Source organism: Mya arenaria, chromosome 3 (assembly GCF_026914265.1).
Source record: "Mya arenaria isolate MELC-2E11 chromosome 3, ASM2691426v1".
NCBI lineage: Eukaryota > Metazoa > Mollusca > Bivalvia > Myida > Myidae > Mya > Mya arenaria.
This window is the reverse complement of record NC_069124.1, coordinates 62,649,631-62,674,033: the sequence shown is the minus strand read 5'-3', so window position 1 is coordinate 62,674,033 and position 24,403 is coordinate 62,649,631. Positions and strand designations below refer to the sequence as shown.

The 24,403-nt window shown below is 34.8% G+C and overlaps 2 protein-coding genes across 3 annotated transcripts; one reads left to right on the top strand and one right to left on the bottom strand.

Annotated features, from left to right (window-relative positions):
• Positions 1–977: 977 nt before the first annotated feature.
• Positions 978–14,455, bottom strand: LOC128228550 (vacuolar protein sorting-associated protein 33B-like). Its single transcript, XM_052939919.1, has 18 exons — positions 14,349–14,455; positions 12,182–12,265; positions 11,635–11,705; positions 11,226–11,343; positions 10,681–10,821; positions 10,433–10,537; positions 10,052–10,151; positions 9,673–9,824; positions 8,930–9,016; positions 8,298–8,391; positions 6,941–7,015; positions 6,570–6,634; positions 6,300–6,401; positions 5,859–6,014; positions 4,035–4,130; positions 3,517–3,613; positions 2,489–2,605; positions 978–1,875 (listed from the first exon to the last, which is right to left on the bottom strand). The coding sequence occupies exons 1-18, from the start codon at positions 14,433–14,435 to the stop codon at positions 1,793–1,795; spliced, it is 1,830 nt and encodes a 609-aa protein (XP_052795879.1). The 5' UTR covers positions 14,436–14,455; the 3' UTR covers positions 978–1,792.
• A 17-nt stretch (positions 14,456–14,472) lies between these two features.
• Positions 14,473–23,908, top strand: LOC128228548 (gamma-tubulin complex component 4-like). 2 transcript variants are annotated; one of them, XM_052939917.1, is made up of 16 exons: positions 14,473–14,628; positions 15,495–15,630; positions 15,944–16,107; positions 16,406–16,462; positions 16,561–16,640; positions 17,060–17,177; positions 17,446–17,623; positions 18,325–18,449; positions 18,741–18,897; positions 19,847–19,954; positions 20,789–20,915; positions 21,542–21,719; positions 22,276–22,410; positions 22,693–22,809; positions 23,056–23,195; positions 23,770–23,908. In XM_052939917.1, the coding sequence occupies exons 1-16, from the start codon at positions 14,554–14,556 to the stop codon at positions 23,774–23,776; spliced, it is 1,902 nt and encodes a 633-aa protein (XP_052795877.1). In that variant the 5' UTR covers positions 14,473–14,553; the 3' UTR covers positions 23,777–23,908. The 2 variants fall into 2 exon arrangements, with proteins under 2 accessions (XP_052795877.1, XP_052795876.1); XM_052939916.1 differs by having other exon boundaries at positions 16,979–17,177.
• The last annotated feature ends 495 nt before the right edge of the window (positions 23,909–24,403 follow it).

The window sequence follows — 24,403 nt, the reverse complement described above, 5'->3', positions numbered from 1 at the left end:
GTAGTTTAACCAATCCTTTCAGATGTGTGTTTTTTTGTTTAATAATAACTTTGGTCAACATATCTGTAAATAAGTAGCGGCAACGCTGGTATACTAGCGTTAAAAAGCACTGATAAAGAAATGAACGTTCTGGCTGGCAATGTTATTATCATTAAAGACCAACATGTACATATTCCGTCGCGCCAAGCATTGTGATAGGAACAGATGCTAACTGATCGTTATGTCAGGCATCCCTCACGTGGCACATTAACGGAATAGCTCATTTTAAAATCTATACTTGGTAGATGTCTTAAATTAAGCGTGTTCATAGCGGTGCTCACAAATGGGCGCACAATAACTTGTCTGAAGACTCTTTAAGTATACAGTAATAACCATCTTTCCCAATATGCGGGAACAAGTCGTTGAATCACTTGACCAAATTCGACCGACTTCTTTATAACATAGTTGGTTTGACTATAAAGGCCACCATCGTTCACATCAGCACCATATTGTAAACAAATGCCCTAATAACCACCCGACTAATAACCAAACTTGACCAATATTACGTAAAGACACACATTCTAAGCCGGTTTCATGGCGATTTTGTAGGGAAATATATGATTTTTAAGTGTCAAAACGATTGAGTAGAAAATATGCCTCGAGTGTGTCCGCAAGATTTTTTTGCGCTATTTGGCCAGCCAGGTGACCAATTTGTGGTCAGACATTGGTTAAAATGTGGCCTTCTGAGAGTTACTCCGTAAATGGTTGACGCATGACTCTATGAGCCGGCTAGAATAGCCAAACATGAGCGCAATGAGAGCTTAAAACGATCAAGGAAATTCAACATGTTAGAACCAATACTCCAATACAATATTGGAATGTACCCGCAGTCCTCTACCACAAGTATACTGATTCCCAGCTGAAACTGAATGCAGGATAAACCAGATTCATGTTCCAGTGGAAACATTATAACACTTCATATCACAGAAAAGGCTATGTATGTTTGTTTATGTTTTATTCTTTTTCATAATGTTAGGAGTTTACTTCTGTTTAAATTCCTTTATTAAATGTATAAAACACTCCAATATTGCACAAATGGTCAAAACATAAACATAACATATCAACATATACATGGTTATAATGTTAAATTACTTATACAATACATTTACTATAAAAGAAAGTATAATGTGGCAATTTCAGTTAAGCTATCAATAAACATTAATGGAGAACAATTAACCAAGCAAAACAACAACCTTGTACATGTACAATCTTCATGATAACAAAAGAAATATCTTTTTGCAATGTCCAGAAGTTTCCAAACAACCAAAGAATGCCATTAGTATACAGGAGCATGAATAAACGGTGCATATACTGCGTCTATACATAAACAAATGTCATTACACAAGTGCTAAGGAAGATGCAGTCAATACAAAAGGATTTTGATATGAATGTTTATCATCATTATGTAAATAATATATATAAAAAATAAAAACAACAAGTTATTTTTCCAAAAACCTTTCTATCTAAAGGTTTCGGCATTATGCCTTCATCAGTAAAAATACATGTTTTTGATTGTATATAATGAGCATGTGACCATAGAGATAAGAAAGATTACTATCTACCTGACATGATATCAACACAGATTCAACACAAGGAAGATAGAAACATGCAAATCCCATAATTTGGTCCCAGGTTTGTCTTAATGATTTGTAAAAGTTCCAACACAGTGAAAGTAGGTTCTTATCACAGGTAATGATATGAGGATGTATATGATTCTATCAAGCATGTTGCATGATTGACTGTCACTCGGTTGCTACACCTGAGATTTCTCCATCACAGTTTCCAGCAGGCTGCTTCCATTATACAAGCTGGTGGTTGCAATTATAAACTGGTAACCTGCAAGGAGAAACATGTTTTTTTTTTTAATTTATAGCTTTATTGAAATCAAAAGTTGACTTATCATAAAACAAGAGCATCACATAGCAAACACAAATGCTTGTCTGCTGTTGTTTTTCGTTGTATATCAAACGACAAACAAGAATGAATATCTAAACTCAGCTTAACTCAAACAATTATTACAGCCAGAGTTATGGGCCTTGCTACACATGTGCTTATTGTCTCATGCTACATGGTTACCAAGTTTAATATGAATATCTTTAATGTTTTTGTATGTAAATGAGTTATGGCCGGACAGAACCCGACACCGCCTAGGCCCGACAATGACACTAATGCTGTGACAATACCTCAACTTATTCCTTGGAAAAACAGAAAAGCTAAAAATTCTACATTTCAGATCTCATAATATCATTTTAATTATTTATACACTGATAAAAGTGTTTAAGACTGTTACTAACTGCAAATCAATTCAATGTACAATCTGTTTAAAATAGAAAAACAAATGAAAAAAATGACAGTATTTTTACAGTTTTTTTTTCACTTAGTGATCAAAAGAATGTTCCTCTAATAATATTAACCGTATGCAATTGACATAACTCCAAAATATGTTTACCTGTTTGCTTGCCAAGGAACCTGAGAGCAGCTATCTCAGAGTATGTACAGCCCCCGATGAAGTAGACCAGCACCACCTTGGCCGCACGACCTGGCTGGTTGCTCATGGCCTTCCCACCTACCATGCAATATCCAAAGATTTAATTTTTAAGTTTAAGTTATACAAATTCAAAAACATAGCACAAATGTAAACTTATTGTGTAATATTTACAGGCACTCGAAAAAACAGAGTATCTAACATCTGAAATTAATATGGAAATGGCCTTACAGTTACTTAAATTAGATCAGTTCTTAACAGTGATTACATGAAAAATGATCTATTTGATTTTCAGGGAAACAGCACTTTACTAACTGGAAAATTCAGCATGTGTAAATCTGTGCATAGGTAGTAAATATTGCAGGGTTTTAATAATACACATGTATGCATGAAATGAGGGAAATGTCTTTACATGATGGATTGTGCCCCATCTTTACTTGTGAACTTTTTACAAACACAATAAATGCAAGGGAGCTTAAATATTCATGGTTGATCATCCTTACCAGAGCGCTTCCCTATATTCAAAATAAGAAATGTATAAAACTTTGCTTTTAATAGCTATATGTGAATGTTTACCCCTATGTATATTTTCTTATAACATAAACTTATTAACCATCCTGATTATATAACAAACTTATCATGTAATGTTTTGTTTGTCATAAATTGAAATACACACATCGCTAACTGCTTTAGTGCAGTTTGTTCTAGCAGGGTTTCATATAAAATATGTTGGAAAAAAAGCTCGGCCAAATGAGACCTTAATAAGATAATTAAGTCAAAGCGTGAGTAACATTTACCAAGTTGGCACAGTTCTCGAAATGAGACTTGTGGATAAAAACCCCCTTATTCCTACATCACTACTTGGCTGAGGAAAGTGTAACAAACTTGCCAATACAAAATTAAATAATTCAAACCCTAAAAACTTTAACTTGCGCTTAAATTCAATGACCATTGTTACCATGGAAATACCAGAAGAGGTTAAAGATATGTACCTTTTCCAGGTGTTCTTAACTTAATGTCGTCATGTACGCCACCTGGCAAATGGCGAGTTATCTCCTCCAGTCCAAGGAAACCCTCCCGCTGTAACACCTGATAAAATATAAAAAGAATCCATGTAACATAACTAACAATGTTTACACAATTCATTGACCAATATATATATATATATATAATGGTAAACAGATCAAAGTAACCTATATACATGTATGTACATTGTGGAAATTTTGCTCCATAATTAGTTGAGAAATTTAGAGTTGAAATTTAATTCATAAAGACTTACGAGACTAGGTGTTTTAAGCAGATTCAAGGCAATACAAAATAATGATGTATGGAAATAACATTTACAATATTATACAGATCTTTTGATCAACCTTTAAAATATTCATTATAATGACAGTTGTGTCACAACATGTAAGAACAGCATACCTGTTCCACCAGTTAACAAGAGAGGGGAGTGTAGGCCCCACTGAACACATAGGACATGTCACACGGACTGCTGAGGTCAACGTACCTGTTCAACCAGTTTACATGAGAGGGGAGTGTAGGCCCCACTGAACACATAGGACATGTCACACGGACTGCGGAGGTCCACATCCACTGTAGGAATCTGGAAGAAAAATTACACTTCTACATACAGCAACATAAATGCACATGTATAGTTTCTATATACATGTAGAAACAATTTCAGTACGTTTGGAGTCGCTGCTGCATTTGGGTTGTTCTATTGAAAATTTGTTATTTCTGTCCTTTCGGCACAAAAAAAAAAATGTGAGAGTACCGTATTCATCAATAGTAAAACAATAACTATATATCTTTTTTATCAATGCAATTTCACAGACATTGTATAATGCAGTTATATCAAGTGACATTTGGCGGTTAATCTTATAGTTCACAGTAACTTTAAACTTTTGTGATCTGTAACTTGCATTACAAATGAATCTTATTTTAAATCATTCATTGACTCAAGCTCTGGTACTATTATTACGAGCACATCTTCACAAACAAACATTTACTTGCTATAACCTTGTAGTATTGTGGCCGAAATACCTGGGCATAACTTAAATCTGCAGAAATTGCAGGAAGTTTTTTTTATAATTTCTGATCTTTGGATTCAATTTTCATACCAACTTAATTTCAGTTCACATAGTTATGTAGCAAATAACAAAAATTTGAAACTAAGATAATTTCAATTTACAAATAAGATTGACTATTAATACTGAAACTGGCTCCTATTGTGCTACATGAAACTAAATAATACCATGATAATTCAAGTGTAATTCTTATAAAAACAAGATCTGTTGTAGGACAGCGAGCTCGACCCTGCTGCTTTGTCTTAGAAATGAATACAATAATGATGTAATATGTGCCTGTCAAAAGCAATAAAGTCATATTAAAAAGTAAAACACGAAACGCTACAATGTGACAAAACCAGGTTTCCAATGATTGACAGAACTTGAGGCTTTGTTGTGAGATTCACTTTCAACTGCTTTTTTTTTTCTATTTTCAATAACAGTGACCTTGACCTTGACCCAAGGGGTCCCAAACACAATCACATGTAATTTCTCCATAAACTATTCCTACATATCAAATTTGGTAACAACCCTAAGTTATTTAATTACCAAACTGTTATCTATTTTTAGCACCAGTGATCTGACCCTAGGGAACCCAAATGCAATGGCATGAAAGTTCTCCATAAACTCTTCCTATATACCAAGTTTGGTCACCATATGTCAAACATAAGTAAAATTATTCGATATCATAGGTTAGTTTGATGCTGCCTTCCCACCGGCCTACCAGAAGAACAATGCAATCATTCAAATAACTAGTTTTCCCTTTGTGAGAAACTGGTTAAAAAAGTGCCAGTCAAAAGAAATAAAAAAAAAAGTAAAAAGAAAAGTAATTAAAACAAGTCAATCAAGGGCCATTATTTGTTTTTAGGGTTCAAATGGAGTTATGTAACCTAAATGTAAGATATTTCTTAATAAGTGTGTAAAGTATTAAGTCACTTGAATGAAGAGTATAGAAGTTATTAATAAAAATCCCAACTTGCACTATAACTTAAACCTGCCTTAAAACTTTGACCCAAGTCAATCAGGGCCATAATTTGTATTAAGGATAATATGGAGTTATATTACTTCATGGTGTGATGGTCCTGAAGTATTAAGTGAATTAAATGAAGGGTAATGGAGTTATAAGTGAAAATGCCAATCTGCCCTTAAACTTGAACCAGATAGATGCCGACGCTGGGGCGAGAAGTAAAGCCTCCTTATTCGACTTAAATAGTCGAGCTAAAAACTGCTATTATCACAATCAATCTAATATAAACATGAAATACCAGATTGAGGCGTTTCCTCAGTGACTTGAATGCACTGGAGCGTGTGATGGCTGCGACCCCTGCCGTGACCTTGGAGCCTGCGGGCACCTCCTGTTCCCGTAACAACCCAACCTTTTTCAGGTTGTGGAATGTGATCATGTGCTCAAACCCATAGCTCTAAATGGAGATCACAGTGAACTTAAAGTAGCACAGTGTCACAAAGCTCAAAAATCTAGATGTCGTCGTTCAGAATTTTTTTTAAAGATATTTGGGCCATTTAAAATTAATCAAATTCAGTTTATTTGTTGTTTTTTTATTGATTAAAAATACAGATAAATGAGTAGTAACATTTATTCACTCAGGAATTATACAATTTAAAAGTATGGTTTTAGCTGAAAAATATGACCTCAATAATAAAGCTTCATTTTGAACTTAAAACCATTTAGTTGTCCATTTACCAACCTGCACAAATTGTGTTTTCAAGGACTTGTATTCTTTAGATGGGATGCCATCCAGGGTTAGGGACAACAGACACAACAGCTTTAGGCAAGACAGTTTAGAGTCCTGGAACAAATCTCAGATATTTATGCACACTAGTAAAACTACAATGTATAATTAACATGTTTGCACAAATAATCAAACTTTAAAAGGCACATTCTTTTACCACACTTTCACTTCATATTTATGTATCTAGAGATGTAAGGTTCAGAAAGAAGTACATTATATTATGACCTGTTTATTTATGCTTTCTTCAATATAGTTGACATTCTCCCGCATTGAGGATCCCTCTAATAAACCTGCAACATCAGAAGACAGGGTATAAACAACAAATTAAGGTTTTCTCACCAACTATCCTGTGAAACAACACAATTATATTACATTGATCCTCAAACTCAATACCTGCTATGTATTTGATTATCAAATAAGTGACGTAAACCTTTTTCCTTTTAACATCAGTCATATTCTCATTTTTTTACCAAGTATACAATACGCAAAACTAAAAGACAGAACTAATATAGTGTTAAATGATAATAATACTGAATGTTAAACACTGTGTCATTTTTTTAATCTTAAAAGTATTCCCATAAACACAAGTAACATACTGTGCTCAGTCTGTATGTATTCCTGGAAATCTCCTTTATTCTTCTGGCCAATAATCTGCTCACAGGCCCCAATATCTGTGGTGAAAATAAACATGAGGAAAACTATGACAGTAAGGATGACACTCCAGTTTTGTTCTAAGAATGTTGAAAATAAGATATTTGGACCTGTATTTGCCTTGTTCTAGGCATTTCGGGAACAAGGTTTTGGACTAGTCTTTGTCCCGTTCTAGGTGTTTTTAGAATATGATTTTGGACATAAATTGGAAAATTTTGCTAAAATCCTTGAATTTTGAATGAAAATCCATGAGCTACTTGTCAAAAGTGGGATGTCTGCATAATTTAAAGAATATGTTAAATGTGAAAGTGTAAGAATATCTAACCAGGCTGTGTCTAGAAAAAGTCGTTACAAATAAAAAAAATAGTTTAAGATTTTCAAGGGATTTTCTTATCAAGGGTCATACCTCTTTTAATAGTCAAGTCAGAGAGAAGTTGCCAGCGTCTCAGCAATATCAATTATACTTTTAGACATGTACCCATGTGTGAAATATAATTAACTTTTAACAACCAATATGTATGTAAATGATTCAATTTACCAGTAATGTGGAAGCAACAGGATGGAACACAAGAATATAAGTATCTTTCATGGCCGAGAGTGTAAGATAGGTACATTCCCACCCGAGCATAGGGTGTTTTGCGGAAACGAGGTTAACCGAGTTTCTGCAAAACACCCTGCGCGATGGTCGGGATGAACCTATCTTACACGAGCGGCTATGGTAGGTGCTTTTTCTCCCACCTCAGTTAAACAAAATTAAGTAAAAATGTATTTTTTGCTGGAACTCTTTTGTGCTTAGTGAAAATAATTGCGTATGGATATGCGATAATTCGTGGTTGTCATGGATATTCGCGCAGTGATTCAGAGTATGTAAATTGTCTGATCGGTCTTTAAATAGTTCTAAGAAGAGTGAAGCATTATTTCTTGAAAGGTGCGTGAAAACTGTTTTCTGGTGACATTTGAAGCGAGAAATAATTAACTAGTGTTCTAAATATTGCCACAAGACAAGGTTTCCATGATGCGCTTCAAACAGACGCTACAGACGACAGTCTTCAACAAGGGAGGTAATTACAATGTGGTGACCATTAAAAGAAGTTCCATACGGGCATTTTATCTTCGCCCGTGGGCAAGATAAGAATTTCTAGCATGGTTAAATTAATGGATCTATTTATCTGAGGTGGGAGAAAACATGATCCCAAGAGATGTGAACAGCACAACTTAATTATAGCCTCATGTAAATTTTCTCTGGAAATAAAAACACAATCTATCTGCAATTTTCATTTTATCATTGAACAAAATCCTTACGGTACGAGAGGTTAGCTTTCTGCTGGTTGAGCTGACGTAGATCGTTAGCCACAAACTCCTTCATATCCTGTACTGACTTCATGTCCTTACGTTTCTGTTATCATACCATAGATTAGTTCAGATTATGGTTTTAGTTGACAAAAATAGAAGTTAGCATTCTATACAATGTCTAATACTTTTTGACACACCTTTAAATATGAAACAGGCCTGTATCTTCATTTGCTTTTAAAATTGATAGAATATAAATATAGTTACATATTTTACATTGATAATAACTTTATTTATATCAAGCGAAATAAAATTACGTATACATTTATACTTTTATTACAAGAAAATCCTTCGACATAATTTTATATGTATGGACTATATTTATTTTTACCTAAAAAGTGGCAAGTTTGTTGTTTGAATTGTAGCGGCCACTACAGTTTTAGAAATAGAATAAAATCTTGTGGATAACGATGACAAGCGAGTGTATTTAAATGCCCTAGAAATGGCATCTTTTAGCTTAAACTTTATCTTAAAAAATAATTTGAATCATCTTCATGCAAACAGAATTGCTATTATTCATTAATGTCCAATACGAATATTTAGAAAATAAATCATTGAGAACATATGAATGTGATATGTCTTACATCCGAGAGTGACTGGAGAGTTTGTGCCTGACTTCTCAGATAATCAAACACAGTGGTGAAATGTCTGTTGCGTATTGTGTCGTACATCTGTAAGGAGAAAAACAAGTGTGAATCAGCAATATACATGTATCCATGATCACAAAGTCTAAAGAAATACAAATATATACATACAATTATTAATAAGATCAGTTAAAAAAAATAAGTGTCAGGAATATACATTTACCTTTACAATTTGAAAGAAAAAGACAAACATGTACATGGAAGTCATGTTTCTTGTACTAGAGTTTTAGTTAAAGAGTTCTGGAAGGATGCTGCTCCCTGTCATCTGCCCTCCTGAAGACCAGTATGTGCACCCTTAACTGCCTAACTATATTATTTGATTAAAACTTAAATTATGATTATTAATTCATCCATAATTAGGAATTGAAACCTACTATTACTTCAATTAAACACAAATCCTAACATTTCTATGAAATTAATAATGTTAAAATTCGTCACAGCTGGACATAACATGCCCTTTTCTCTTTATGCACCCTGTCCCTTTCCTGCAGCACCCTGCCCTTCATTAGCCTGGCTAAAACCCTACTTGTACAATAAAGATTTTCTACTTCAGGCTTAGGGCAACATTTAATTTCATAATTCATATTGTCCAAGACAGTGTATAACTCATTGTTTATTGTTTTCATTACTCCTATAAAATACTCAGCTCCTTTCATCTAACTTGTTTCTATGCATCAATGTACCTGGTCCTGGCTGGTCAACATGACCTTGACCGGCTGTTGTTTGCTAGTGACCTCAGACCCAAACTCGACACACGCACAATGGATACCAAACATGTCGTCAAGCAGACCCTCATAAGTGACCTGGGTGCATAGGGGTGTCACAAGGTCTACCTCTGCAAATATCAAATATTTTCATATTATTGTCATGGACTACAAATTACAGATTGAGAACAATTTTCTAAGATGAAAAAGAAAAATGTTGACTTTTGATCTATTTCGTCATAACTATCTATATCAACTGCCAAAAGACCATTACAATCTTGATTTTGTCAAACACTTGCACAAATGTTGCCTGACTTATACATGTACATGTATGTATAAACCTGATGGCTCCCCTTACCTCTGTCTATGAGGAACATGTGACCAATCTCTGAGCGAGGATAGTCTGGGGTGATCAGCTTTTCCCCACCACTCAACCGCCTCAGTAGCTCATAGCACATCTAGCACAAAAACAGCCATGTCACATTGCATTGTGTATACAATATCTAATCAGTACTGAATAACCTGGTTTGGTATGCACAGTAATATTGAACGCTAACAAAACACATTGTGACAGGTATGTTTATAAATCAAACTCAATCATCAGTTTTATAACCATACTGTGATACACAGTAACACCCATTTGACATGCATAATATACTCTCACTCATGTCGGAGATATATTTCCAAACCTCTCACTCATGCCAAAGATATATTCCAATGCATAAGTACATGAACTCACTTTTCCTGCTCTACCAAGACAGTAGATGTTGGGTATCTCCCCGAAGATTCTCTCTATAGACAGCAGCCCTCGACTTACTGTGTGGAGGCCTGTCAGGTCATTGTCCTGCAACAGTATATACTATGGCTTGTAAGACTGTACATAGTTAGAACTATGAAATTTAGAGGGAAGCATTCAACCATTAGCCACTCTGTAAAATTTAAAATGATTATGTTGGTATCCCCATTAGTCCAGCAAACTATACCTACCATATAGTATGACTTGAAGAAGTCTGGTGCTTCCATGGACATGATGTCTGCATCTAGGGGTAAGAGGTCAAGGTCAAGTTCATCAAGTTCACAGAGGCCAAACACCCCCTCCTGCTCCAGCAATGTCTCACACAGGAACAACTGAATTACAGATGATTACAATGGTTTTGCATAGACAATTCCTATTTGTAATGAACAAATGCCAAACAACAACTGACAAATACCAGTATTAATGGTATTTATATGAACAGATATTTGAAAATTGCAGCATTGAATTATCCTACTTTAAATAACATTATTAACACTTTTCTGAAAGATCAAGTACTGGTACTTCCTGGAATATTTTCAAATATTTGGAAACAAAAAGACTCTTATCTGAACTTTTTATAAAGACTTACCATTGTTAGAAAAAAATTGTTCTCATAAGACAACTACAAACAAATTACAAACGACAAGATGAGGTTTTTCAAGGATTTATAAGTTTCTAGAGGCCATGTTTTAAAGAATATAATTTATTTACATGTATGAGGGGACATAACTTATACCTTCCTAGGAACCATGATGATCCTGTATCGGCGGTTCTCTCCCCTGAGTTGCTCGTTTGAGATCTGGTCGGCAATGATTTTAATTAAGTTAACCTTGGGTCGAACCAGGTACATCCGCCTGCAAGTAAAAATACTTATGTTATTGACATGACTTTTTACTGGTGATAAAGTAGACTTTGAGAAGACAGTATTGCTCATTTCAAATGATTATATTACTACATTTTTGTTCGATATAAATATGATTCAATAGGATTAAAAGTATTATACTTTTAGTATTTTAGTACAGGCTGTCAATAGTGAAATACTGACATGCAAACAGTTTCAATTGTACATAACATTGCTCAAACAAGATGGCACTTTTATTGAAAAGCTATATTCTGGTAAAAGACTGATATAAAGCACTACAAACCTGTTACATCCCACAAGACTTTTGTTTTTGTCTGTTCTGTCGAGTTTGAATATTTTATCAACCCCATTTTCCTGAGAGGATAGAAAAGATACTGGTTCAAAGAAGTGATGGTACAATATATAAAATAATTTATGAACTAACAAAATTATTATGATGAAAAAGGTCAAATTGATCATGTTATACAATAGTATTCTACATGTTGTTAATTCTTCTATTTTTTTAGCATTATGTAAGTGAATAAATATGCTATACGGTACTTGGTATTTCCAAGTATTTGTTTTATACTATCACTTTACCTTCAGAGCGTCCATCCAGTTTGCCAATAGATTTAGTCAGATTTTACCCATCAATCAAAGATTTCAAATCATCTGCAATACAGTCCCAGCCATGGGGGGGGGGGGGGTCTGAGACCCTTATCGTTAAAACACTGGAGGTCTGGTTATTTTATAGGGTCCCAATAAATCATTCTATATGCAATACAACTTTATGTCGGGGGTCCCAACAAGCAAGATTAAAATTGGGTCACTCAGCAAACACATTCACTTACCTTTAAGAATGAGGCCCCTCCTGTCAGTCTGTCCAGTGGCCTCATCAAATCTGGGTCTACCACAATGTCCTTTCTGCCTTCAAACTTAAAATAATACAAGTAAGCTCAAAATAAAGCTAAAGGCAAAGATTTTTTTACAACAAAATAACAAAAAAGTAAGTTAAACTTGAGGAGCTGTTGTACTGCATTCATAATTATGTTCATGAACAAGTATAAAAATTGGCTATGTACATTTGATCAAGAACCATTTACCACTGTGGATGATAGCCAGTACTAATCATTGACTAAGCCCTGAGTGAGTATTGAACCTGGGTCCCTCTGATCCAGAGTCTGATAAGTTTACAACTTGTCCATCACCACTGTTGGTCCAAAAGAATTGTTTAAATATGATTTTTGATGCAGATAAACAATAAGCATATTCATATGAAGTTGTGAACTGGAAATAACCACATTGGCTCATTCTACTTAAATAACATGTTTTTTATTTTACATTTGCTTGCTTAAATTGATGAATAAGAAAAATACACAACAGATATTCAATATATTTGACTAATTGTACAGAGTGGATCATATATTAACAAGTAAAAACCATTGATATTAAATAAATAGATTAATATACCTACTTGAAAAAACACAAGAATTATTTTATATGAAAATACATAAAAACGATACAATATACAAACTGAAGCGTTTGTTTAAAGAAGTATAGTAGAGAATAAATATACATGCTTAAAACACTGAAGTTATTGGGCAGAAACGATTTTTCTATTTTAAGTGACAGTGACCTTGATCTTGACCCCACCCCCTCAAGCAAGCTCTTCACTTTAGCTACCTAAATTTTTATCCTAGTTATTGGGTGGAACCATTTCTCTATTTTAAATATTAGTAACCTTAACCTTGACCCCACCTCTCGCAAAAGCAATCCCATGCTAGCTCTTTAAATAAGCTACCTACATACCAACTTTCAACACCATCCATCAATTCTTACTTTAATTGGTGGGTGGAAATCGATGTTTGAAATGATATGGGATCTTTTGTCCACCTAGTCGAAAAAGGCATTGGATGTTTTGTCCATGAGATGGGATATTTTTTGGCATGATATAAACGTTCTCTTTTTAATGAAGAATAGCATCATGTGACTTTCTTTATTGTGTCTGTGAATGAATGCATGTTCTTTAAATCATATCTTTTTATTAAATCAGTTTCAAGTATCTTGCAAAAACAACAACACAATAATGTTCCAACTCACTAACAAAAATGTTAGGAGTTGAATTGTCTTAAAAGTTACATACTCATGTTTTTCGACCAAAAATTAGTTTTCCCAGTTATGCATCTGGAAACACTTATTTTATCATTATTTTAATCTATGATTATTGAGACTGCAGAAAAAATACAATTAAAGTATATAAGTGTTTTGGTTTTAGTGGGGTGCCAAACCATGCCAGTATAGTCAAGAAAAAACACCTTCACCACTAGGCAACCAGGACTTACACAAAAGTAATGGATATTTTAACCTTTAACAACACACTGATAACATCATGTGATAATGTCATTTAACTAATCATGCAACTTACAAAGTTGTAATTAGTGACCATCATCATGATTAACGCAAATGAAAATTGTGGTGTTCAAATACGGTAAATGGCCAAATATCAACAATTTTTGAAGGGTTCCTGTGAGCTTTTGGTATCATAGTTTTAATACTCCTAATGATTTGCCACTCTTTATTTTGTCATATGGGTTAGATTAAAATGTCCAATATTGCTATTAAAATATCTAAAGTAGGGGTTGAAAAGGTTGTAAGTCCAACAAGGTAAGGGTTGAAGAAACTAGTGGTTGAAAAGCTTAAGGGTTGAAAAGTCTTCATTTTGACAAGGCATTGAAGTCTAAGGGTTGAAAAGTCTGACAGCCCGTTTACGAAATACGTTGAAGGGGACAGCTTTTGCACACAATAAAACAAACAAATAAACTCATCTACACTTTATCTTTTATGTAAATATGATCTAGTTGGCTTCATAGATGCAGTTTCTGTACCAAGAAAATGTTTAACTTAAACCGGTTTAGCTTCTTAGAAATTGAGAAGACTCTCAAATAATAGTGTGATAATATATAGTAGGAAAATTAAGCATTTCTTTGAATATTTTCTTAAATAAACAGACATACACACCCTATTTAAAACTCTTTCCAACGCTTTCTTTGTCCGTGTCTTGATTTGAAATACATCCGGATAACTAACACCTGGGGCAGCAGCCATTTTAATCAAATAATTTACCAATCAAGCTCGCCAAATATCAACTTCCGGTTGTCAAAGCGCAATGTTTCAGTTGAAAATAACAATATTAATCTTACACTGTTAAAGAATTCTTGCAAACATGTTGCATGAAGTCTTACTAGCTCTTCTTGGACATTCTGGAGGAGTTGTTAAAGACAAAGGCGATGGTTTAAAGGTAAAAAATCAATGTCAGACTATCTTGTCACCAATCACAATTTCAAAGTTCACTTTGGCTGTTTGGTGCAAGTGGTTTTGTCCAATTAAATTCATTGACATGCTAAAGGAAAGACATTTTGGACACTTATGTGTTCACATTTAACAGTCTGCCACGACAAAACTCAAGAAATCTGATTTTATCTCTGATGGAAGCTATTGTCATGGACTTCAGTTAAAGCTGCACTCTCTCAGATTGAATGTTTTGACAACTTTTTTATTTTTTGTCTTGGAACGAGCCAATTTTTGCGAAAATCCTTGGAAACCAGTGATATAAGACTGCTGGCAAAAAAATTAGATCGCAGATTTTTATATTTACGTTCAAAAATCCATGTTTTATGCATTTTTCTTAAACCGTTTGTAACAGTTTAAGCCATAAAACATTAATTTTCGAACGGTAATATGCAAATCTGTGATCTGGTCTTTTGTTAGTAATCTTTTATCATTGGTTTGCAGATATTTTCACTAAAATTGCTCTTTCTAAGACAAAAAATAAAAAAGTTGTAAAAACCGTAAATGTGTGAGAGTGCCGATTTAAGACAAATTCTTATTTTATTGTTTAAGTGTTAACATTTAAACATTGTATCCAGGGTTCTCAATAATTTTTGGTGGAACCAACTCAAATAGTAAAGAAACTGACCAGTTACTACTTATTCTACTTTAAATTCGCAGTAAGTGACAGCTTTGTCAGTCTTGTTGATACATGTGTATCTTACATATACATGATATGTAAAGAACCTGATATCATAATGGCTGACATCATGTACTGTATAAATATAACTAGGAGTTATTTTGAACAACTAGATAAGTAATATTCTATCTTTCTAGGTGGAGAGTGATTTACCCTTCATGCACTCTGCTGATGAAGAGCAGCTGAACTATGTCTGCAGGCTTGGAACACACTATGCAAAACTAACTAATTTCATTAAAAGATACGGCACAACACATAGCCTGCCAAATCCAGGTCAGATTTAACATCGACTGATTCCCGTTAAAAAACTATAAAGATAGTACAAATTGTGATTCCTACAAAATGTCTACATGTACACAAAGATTATGGATATTATTATCATTTAATATGAACCTTGAACTTTGTTTATCAATAGTTACTGCTTTAGTGTTTACATATATTTGGATATTTTTTCAGACTTTACTACAGATAAAATTGACATTCAAGTCAATTATCGTACTGAATAAAGACAAAAACAAGATGCAGGGAGTTTTTCTCTGAAATCTGAGCATATAATGTTAATAATACTATGTTCTGTTTGTATCAGGTGGGAAGGCAGTGGAGGGTGTGTGTGGGTTGTATGTGAAGGCTTTCTGCAGCGGCCTGGATAGGGTTCTGGGTGCGTACCGAAACAAAGTGCTGGAACTGGAGGCTGCCATACTGCAAGACCCACACCTCTCCATTGCACACATAGCATGCCAGCTGCAGCAGGTATCTCAGTAGAACTGGACTATGAATCTAGATTAAGATTAATATTAGCAGCTTTGATAGTTAATTAGAAAAAACAGTTTTCTGATACATTTGTTAGACTCTGTTACATCTGACAGTAATTATCTGTTTCAAAATGCTTTCTGTTTTGTAACTAATTTACCATATTAAAGAAATTTCTCAGCAACGAAACTTTACTGTTCTCAACTACATGCTATGTTTGAGATATTAATTCTATAAAATTATTGCATTAAAAATATTACAACTATCACAGGATTTGATCTTTGTTCATGTATTTCAGTACCAGCTTTTATTTCCTGCATTAGTTGCTGTTGTGGATCAAATAACAACACACAAGGTATATTATTGTATTACATGGATTTCATGTCGTAAAACTTCTTAGTCTGTCAGTGAAACACTACATTATTTTATAACCGTGATAACACTCTTTTTAAGGCTCATGGCTGCTACATTCTGGACATTGTGCACAAACACAGTGAGACCGGCCACCCACTTGTGAAAGATACCCTCATAAGGTCAGCTCTACTGATTGGAATACCATATATTCAAGGAAAGCGCTCAGTTACGTTTGCTGAATCTCTCTTTAAGCTGTATTGAATGGTATCTTAAAAATGCTTCCATTAAAATTATAATGGATAAATGCCTTGAGCGAATTAAAAATAAAGCAAGCTTGTGCAAAATATTAAAACCAAGATTACATTTTGAAAAAATATAAAAATTAGATATATAAAATTTGTTTTATGTGTTGATAAAGTGCAAGAATAATTGGGAAAAGAGGTACTGTTTGATTGAGGCAGATCTCTATATTTGTTTAAATCTTTTAAGGCTATAGATTACTGTCTCTCATTTGCAGAGTACTCCATGTTTGTCATGGTGTATTGTTTAAGCACCTGTGTAGCTGGCTGCTGTATGGCTATGTGTATGACCCCTACAGGGAGTTCTTCATCCAGCCATCTGAGGGTGGGGCAGACACAGCACATGACCCGACCAGCCAATCACAAGAGGAGGAAGATGACCTGGGCATCATGGGAGTTACAGGAAGACAACTTCAGGTGGGTAGCAGGCAAAAGTTGATGTCATGGTTCTTATTTAAAAAAGCATAAGTTTTTTTGTTATTTATTTATAAAGCTCTGTTAACCACTGGAAAGGATGAAATCATTGTGAAATAAGGCAGCAGATACTTTATCTAATTTTATACAGTTACACTTACGTTTCGGCGGAATTCCATGATTGACTTGTAAAACCCTCACAGTTGCCGAGGAAAGTGGAAGTTCTGAGAGGAGTGCACTGTACATATCCATATTTGTTTAACTATTTCAGCGTATGTTGCGCCTGAATTCAAGTGATGGTGGCAGCAGTCCGTCCAGTCACCTGTTTGCAATCCAGGCAGACCTGCTGCCCGCGTACATCCCACTACGTGTTGCTAACAAGATCCTGTTTGTGGGCGAGTCAATACAGATGTTCCAGGAGAAAGGGAAAACACAGGCACAACAGAAAGGTACATACATGGTGGAAACATGAATGCATTCTTGTAAAGGTTAAGGTTATTTTAATGGAACCCAAAAAGCTAATAACAGATTCAATGTTTTAGTATTGCTGTTCATCAGTGTTACAGTGTATGAAAACAGTGCATGATTTGTGAAGTCTGAAGCACTGACCATTGGTTTTCATACATGTATGAACTGCAATACTAAAACATTCAATCCATGATTAGCTATTTCGCTCATAAAAAATAGGCTGTTTGAGCAGCAGAAGCATTAATAACATGGCACGTTTCATCAACATTACATTCATTTTCACAAGAATGATTTTGCAGTATTGAAATACTCTGAAGATGTTTTGAAGATATGCATCCATTCCGAATGAATTTATTTAAAATTTTCAAAGAATATTTCAAATGAATGAAATATATAATACTGATATACCTGTGCCAGAAATTTATAGAATACAGTTATTTCATAGCAAGTTCATCAGAAAAAAATTAATAAATTCATAAATTAGGTGTTTGATGCTATAATTCCAAAAATAACTGTTTATTATATATTAAAAGTGTAATATCAAATTATTGGAAAATCAGTACAAAATGCATTAAACAAGTTTAATTTATTCTGTATTTAATTTACAATCTGTAATATCCTGTCTATTGCACATGTACTTTGTGGATTTACATTGTATGTTATTCTTCTGTTTCCTACGCAGGTAACATTTTGCAGGGCCAGCAGGAAGAGTTTGCCCGGGCACTCCACCAGCTATCTCAGGAGAGGCCCCTAAATACCATGAAATTTGAGGCCCTGATCAACGACATACGTACACATGTCGCTGAGGTATAACTTTCATACTAAGGTGACATCCTAAGTAGGCAAATTCTAGCTGACCTATTATACTTGTTCAAGGTTTGTAAGAATCTTGAGGATGTATTGTTAGGAATTTTTCTTTTCATGATACCTTGCACCTTTAAAATTTGTTTAATAGTATTTAAATCTGAAAGAAGAACACATTTATATTGAGCATATGAGGGCAAAGGTGAGTTCTTACACAGCAATTGAAAAGGTCTTTTATAGCTGTCACACTGAAATATTATTATCATTATCTGATCTGTCCTGTTTTCTCTCTAGATATTGTGGAAGATCCTGGTTGAGGATGGGGACCTGCTGGCTCACCTAAAAATCATCAAAGACTTCTACCTGTTGGGAAGGGGTGAACTCTACCTGGCCTTCATAGACCAGGCTCAACATCTGCTCAGGGTGCCGCCAACTCCCACCACAGAGTATGGTAGGTGCATGACTCAGAGTGCCTTCAGTACAGAGTATGGTGCATGTAGGTACTTATATCCTATTGGAAACTGGTGAATGTAACCAGGCCTAACACCTACGCAAAGTGTCTCCTACTACAAAGTATGGTAGGTACTTCTTTCCTATTGGAGATGGGTGAACTCTACTTGGCCTTTATAGTCTAGGTCCAACACCTACTCAGAATACCTCCCACTACATAGTAACCTATTGGGGAGAGGTGAACTCTATTTTTCCTTCATAGACCATGCCTGGCACCTGCTAAGGGTGCATTTAACACCTTCTACATAATATGGAAGCCACTTGACATCATATCCTATCAGGGAGTGTTGAACTCAACCTGACCTTCAGCTCCCATTACACAGTATGGCGCTTAAGGATACCCTGAGCATCAAGTAATGTTGTATGTTAAGCATTTACTTATGATGTAACAAACTGTAATAAAACTCTGAATTTCATATTTGATTGAACTAGTGTTACTAGTTAGGGCAAATTTAACAGGATTTTTGTTAATAGCTGAAGCTTATATTGGACTGTTAAAGGCCTAGTTTAAGCCTTTTTTAATAGAACCCCCCCCCCCCCCACACACACACAAAAAAAACAAAAAAAACAACAACAACAAACAACAAAACAACGTGTATTTGTACACAACCTCTGTTAATTGATCTTAATCTAATTGTCTTATCAGATCTCCAATCTGAGTATCCTGCTGTGTAGTTTTGGATGTTTTATTATAAAGACGGACCCTAAATGGCCCTTAGCCAATAAACAAATTCACAGGAAATTGGCCCCTACTGTGACACCAGTGCAATTAGCAAGAAATGCACAGCAGGGGATTATCATGCCAAACATATCTTAAACTAGGCCTTTAAGGTGAAACTTTCTTTCATCATAGTCTTTGGAACAGATGTCTATGGTTGTTTTTGTTTCAGATGTGAATGCAGCATACCTTCGAGCAGCCAGGAATGTTCTTTTCCATGATGATGCCTTGCTTCAGAGATTTAAATTCACAGTAAAACATGCACCAAAGACTCAGAAAAGTATGTCTTTTGACTGTATTAATAATGTTGCACAAAACCATACATTGATTTACTTATGGAATGCTTATATGAATTGGGGATGTTTGAGCCAAATTTTTCATAAAACAATTCCAGGTTATTCATTGCTCAAAACCGGGTGATCAGGGGTTGTTAACATTTTTGCATTAATTTTAATTGCCATGTCATATATACAACAGTTTTTATCTGATCTTCATGCAACTTTGTCAGAATATTTGACAGCATGATGTTTAGGACCAGTGTGATAATGTGTCATCTAGGGTCAAATGTAGGTCACTAGGTCAAATATTAACATTTTGTGTTAAAGTTTTTTGAACCATTCATAAATTTAACAATGCTCATCCCATTCCTTATTCAGTGCATTTTTTTTTTAATTGATCTTTAGGACCAGTGTGAATATGGGTCATCTCAGGTCAAAGACAAGGCCAAACTAGTGTGAATATGGGTCAATAAACATGCGTTTTTCTGCAAAAATACATTTGTCTAATGAAAACTCCAGCTTTAATGCAATTTCAACATTTACCCTTTGTTGTGGCTCAGAGTTATGAAAAAAATAGTTTTAGCATTGCCTGCTGCTTCAGTTTTATTCCGAAATTAAATTGTTGAATTTCTAAAAGAGGAAAGGAAATATTATCAAAACAAATGTGAACTTGTTATTGATTTCATATATATAGGTGTGCGTGGGGATTGTGAAAGCATGACAATTGATTGGGAAAAGGGATGAGGTCAAAGGCATTAACACATCAATATTTCATTATTATTGTCACAAAAAGTCTATATGACCCAGTTTTTGCAGTTCTTTACCTGTGTTTGTAGAAGAGGGCAGCACTAGCAGTAGCAGTAGCAGCCAGTCTAATGTGGAGCCTGGCTGGAGCAGTCTAGCCCTCACCTACTCTGTTCAGTGGCCACTTCATATCTTTTTTACACCGGCAGTACTGGAGAAGTAAGCAGATCTGTAACATTCTTACCTAAGTACCTTAGACTGTATTAAAAGAAAGGAACACTCACAATACTGAAAATATTGTCATTTACATAAATTGCAAAAGTACATGTAAGACTTCCAGAACTACCGAATTTGAAGAAATAAACATTTCAGTCTCATTTTAACAATTTATCGAAGAATATTTTCTCTATATGCTTTACTTAAATGTGAGTTGTCTGTTCGCAAAATGTGCATGCACACACATGGTTGTAGCTAGACTAAAAACGACTTGGCAGAGGCTGACATGGGGAATACCCTTCTCCCCTCCTCCTTTTAGAGAGCTTAGCAGAAAATCATAAATCGTTAGTGCATACATTTCTTTGAAAAGAAAGGCAGTAAACCAAACATGCATGAATAAGAGAGTGAGAAATCTATTGTATCATGCAATAATAAAGTTCTGCATGGAAGTTAATTTTGCACATTTCGAGGACAGCACAATGCCTGCAATGATGTTCTTTTCTGTCAGAGGCAGCGCTGGAAATTAAAGCCTTTATGTTGATATGCCAATGGAGCTGACTGTCTACAAAAACAATTCACTGAAGCCTCATCTATAGTCTTTTATTTGACATTTTATCCTCTCTTTTCAGATATAACCGTGTGTTCCGGTTTCTGCTGATGGTGCGTCGAGCCCAGATGGACCTTCAGCAGTGCTGGTCCATCCAGATGTCTCACAAACATGCACCCAAAGACAAGGCTGAAGTCACCAAGTGGCAACTCCGAAACCATCTCTCCTTCTTGGTGGATAATCTACAGTATTATCTGCAGGTGAGTGGCAGGGAAGGGCAGTATTGTACAGATGTCCCACAAACATGTATCCAGTGACCAGGCCGAGGTCACTAAGTGGCAGTTCCATAACCACCTGTCCTTTGTGGTGGATAAACTAAATTAGTACTATTTATTTCTTATATTTATTTTATGTCCATAACATACCGTAACTCTTTGAGGTATTGATTATCTTTTTATCTCTAAAAAATGTTTGCTTCTGCGCTTTTATACCCCAAATGATATGATTTCAAAATCACATTACACAACTCCTCTCAACATTGAACTCAAGGATTGAAAAATGTGCTTTTGTCCTTAACCAATTCCTTTGCCGTATGTTTAAAACCTTTTTTATACTATTTACACTTTCTTTTTCAAATTTTTACCCTGAGGAGACCATACATCGTTTCATACACAAGCGTTGTTAATCTTTCTTTCAGCACTTACATTCCATGATATGAGTTTGAAGTGTTTTGAAAAGACAGTAACAGAAAACCATATTCAGATTGTGTTTTTTTGTTCCATGGTTTATGATACACAACTGATTAATTTCCCCCAGGTTGATGTGATAGAGTCACAGTATGGTATCCTGGTGGACAAGATTAGCAACACCCGTGACTATGAGGCTGTCAAGGTCGCACACGACCACTTCCTGTCCGCACTCCTTGCTCAGAGCTTCGTCCACATGAAGGCGGTAAGTATCATTGCTTTGAACATTGTACATCTATAAAACAGGTGATATTTTAGGATTCAAGGTATGAATGTCATGTAAACTTTGCAAAAACAGTTAAGGATAACTGAATATGTAAGCTTTTCATTAGTATCTCAGCATATTTGATCAAACACTAACTTCTGCTACTGGAATATGACATGCATATTTCCTGTAGTTTATTTATGTGATAGATACCGTACATATGTTTTGATGTAATATATTGGTTTCACCAGCTAGGCTACAATGTGTATATGTTGTCCCCAGGTGGCAAACTGCCTGTCCGAGATTCTGGACCAGTGTTCAGTGTTTGCGGCTCTTGTGGTGCGCTGCGAAACACCCATGTCTCACAAGGACATGGCTCAGCTAGAGTCAATCACAAAGGTTATACAGTACTGACACCATGTCATGTTTTTGGATGGTTTAAGATAAACTTCTGTAGTTCATTGCATTAGTGTTGTTTTTGTTTTGTTCATTAAATGATGTAGCAAGAATGTTGTCTGGTATTTAATGTTTCAAAGGAAACAATGCATCAAAAATTTTAAGCATTGTAAAAGATTATGTTATACATGCAAAGAAAAAAAAATCCAAAAAAATATCTCTAATTTTGACCTTTCTGTGTTAATATAGACCTTGCAGCGACAGACAAGTTTGCTGTTCAAGATGCTATCGAGTGTACGCACAAACAGTTCAAGCCCGCACCTGGCCCAGCTCCTTTTGCGGCTAGACTTTAACAAGTACTTCTCCATCTCAGGGGGACAGTTTGGCAGGTACGCAGACACACATAGAGGTCCCTTATGCTAGTAAATTATATTAACACATGTTCAATATGAAGATCTGAAGCTCACTTGAAACATTCAAAGACGTTACTTTTGAACTAAAAAATACAATTTTGTATTGAACACTGAATATGATATTTCACAAGTGACCAAGCATAAAATGAAATATCTTTAGTGCCTTACATGGTGATAGAAAGTACTGGTACATTATGTGTTTCTTGAGCCCCATCGCAGATGTGGGCTCTTTTAGTTATGTACCATACTAAAAAGTGTTCTCCATGTTTCATTTTAGTTTATTCTTGTAAAAAAATGGTAACTAGTAAGCAGAGCTCTAACCGTGCAGTAAGAAGTGAGTGGATGCACTACCATACTTCAATATATGCACACTTCTTATTGCATGGTATTAAAGCTGGAACACTTGGTACCAAGCAGTTTCTAGAATCAATTCTTGCGATCAAATTTATACAAACTCATGTTTAATGCTGCCTGTGTAATTTCAAAAGCTTGGTTATAGATGTAGTTATATTTACTTGTAATCTTTCAGCAGTGCTATGCTTCTTTTCAGTTTGTGAGCAGTTCAACTGTCACCTGCCAAGTGGAAAATAGACTGTTTATTGATCTGATTCTGTATTATTTAATGCCAGCTGTTATTTTGGATTTGAATGAACTGTTATTTTGTATTTGAATAAATTCAAATGAATTCACATCTCTCATGGTTTTTATGAAGCATTATGATGATCTCATTATTTCATGATGTCGAGCTTGTCCGTTTTTCGAACAAATAATCCAGGTATTGTCAAAACCTTGGTATATTTACACCTAAACTTCCATTCCTTAAATGAACTGCTTTCGGCAATTGAGAATATTTTCTAATGAACGCAACATCTTCGTATATGTTCGAATCGCAAATCATCACATAACAATATTACATGTAAATTGTAGATTGCTCATCTTGTTAATGTTCATATTGTGTCAGCAGGCCCGAAAAACTTGAATGAACATGTTAAAAAGTGTTAATTTATGATACAGTAAATGTATTGTTTAATAACTTAATTATAGAAGCAGATTGAGTTCTATTAATGGTAACCATAAGTACCAGTATTTATTTTCAAAAATGCTTTGGGAGTGGTAGAAACTGCCATGTTTGTTGGTCAACAAATGACATGATGCTGAACCAGTGTAATAGAAATATTCACAAC

Excerpts from the sequence above, each read along its gene's own strand:
- LOC128228548 (XM_052939916.1), top strand. The coding sequence starts at position 14,554 with ATGTTGCATGAAGTCTTACTAGCTCTTCTTGGACATTCTGGAGGAGTT. Across the intron at positions 14,629-15,494 it reads ACAAAGGCGATGGTTTAAAG|GTGGAGAGTGATTTACCCTT; the intron begins GTAAAAAATCAA and ends CTATCTTTCTAG. Across the intron at positions 16,641-16,978 it reads GTGAAAGATACCCTCATAAG|AGTACTCCATGTTTGTCATG; the intron begins GTCAGCTCTACT and ends TCTCATTTGCAG.
- LOC128228550 (XM_052939919.1), bottom strand. The coding sequence starts at position 14,435 with ATGGCTGCTGCCCCAGGTGTTAGTTATCCGGATGTATTTCAAATCAAG. Across the intron at positions 11,706-12,181 it reads GAGGGGCCTCATTCTTAAAG|GAAAATGGGGTTGATAAAAT; the intron begins GTAAGTGAATGT and ends CTATCCTCTCAG. Across the intron at positions 6,402-6,569 it reads AAGAAAGCATAAATAAACAG|GACTCTAAACTGTCTTGCCT; the intron begins GTCATAATATAA and ends GATTTGTTCCAG.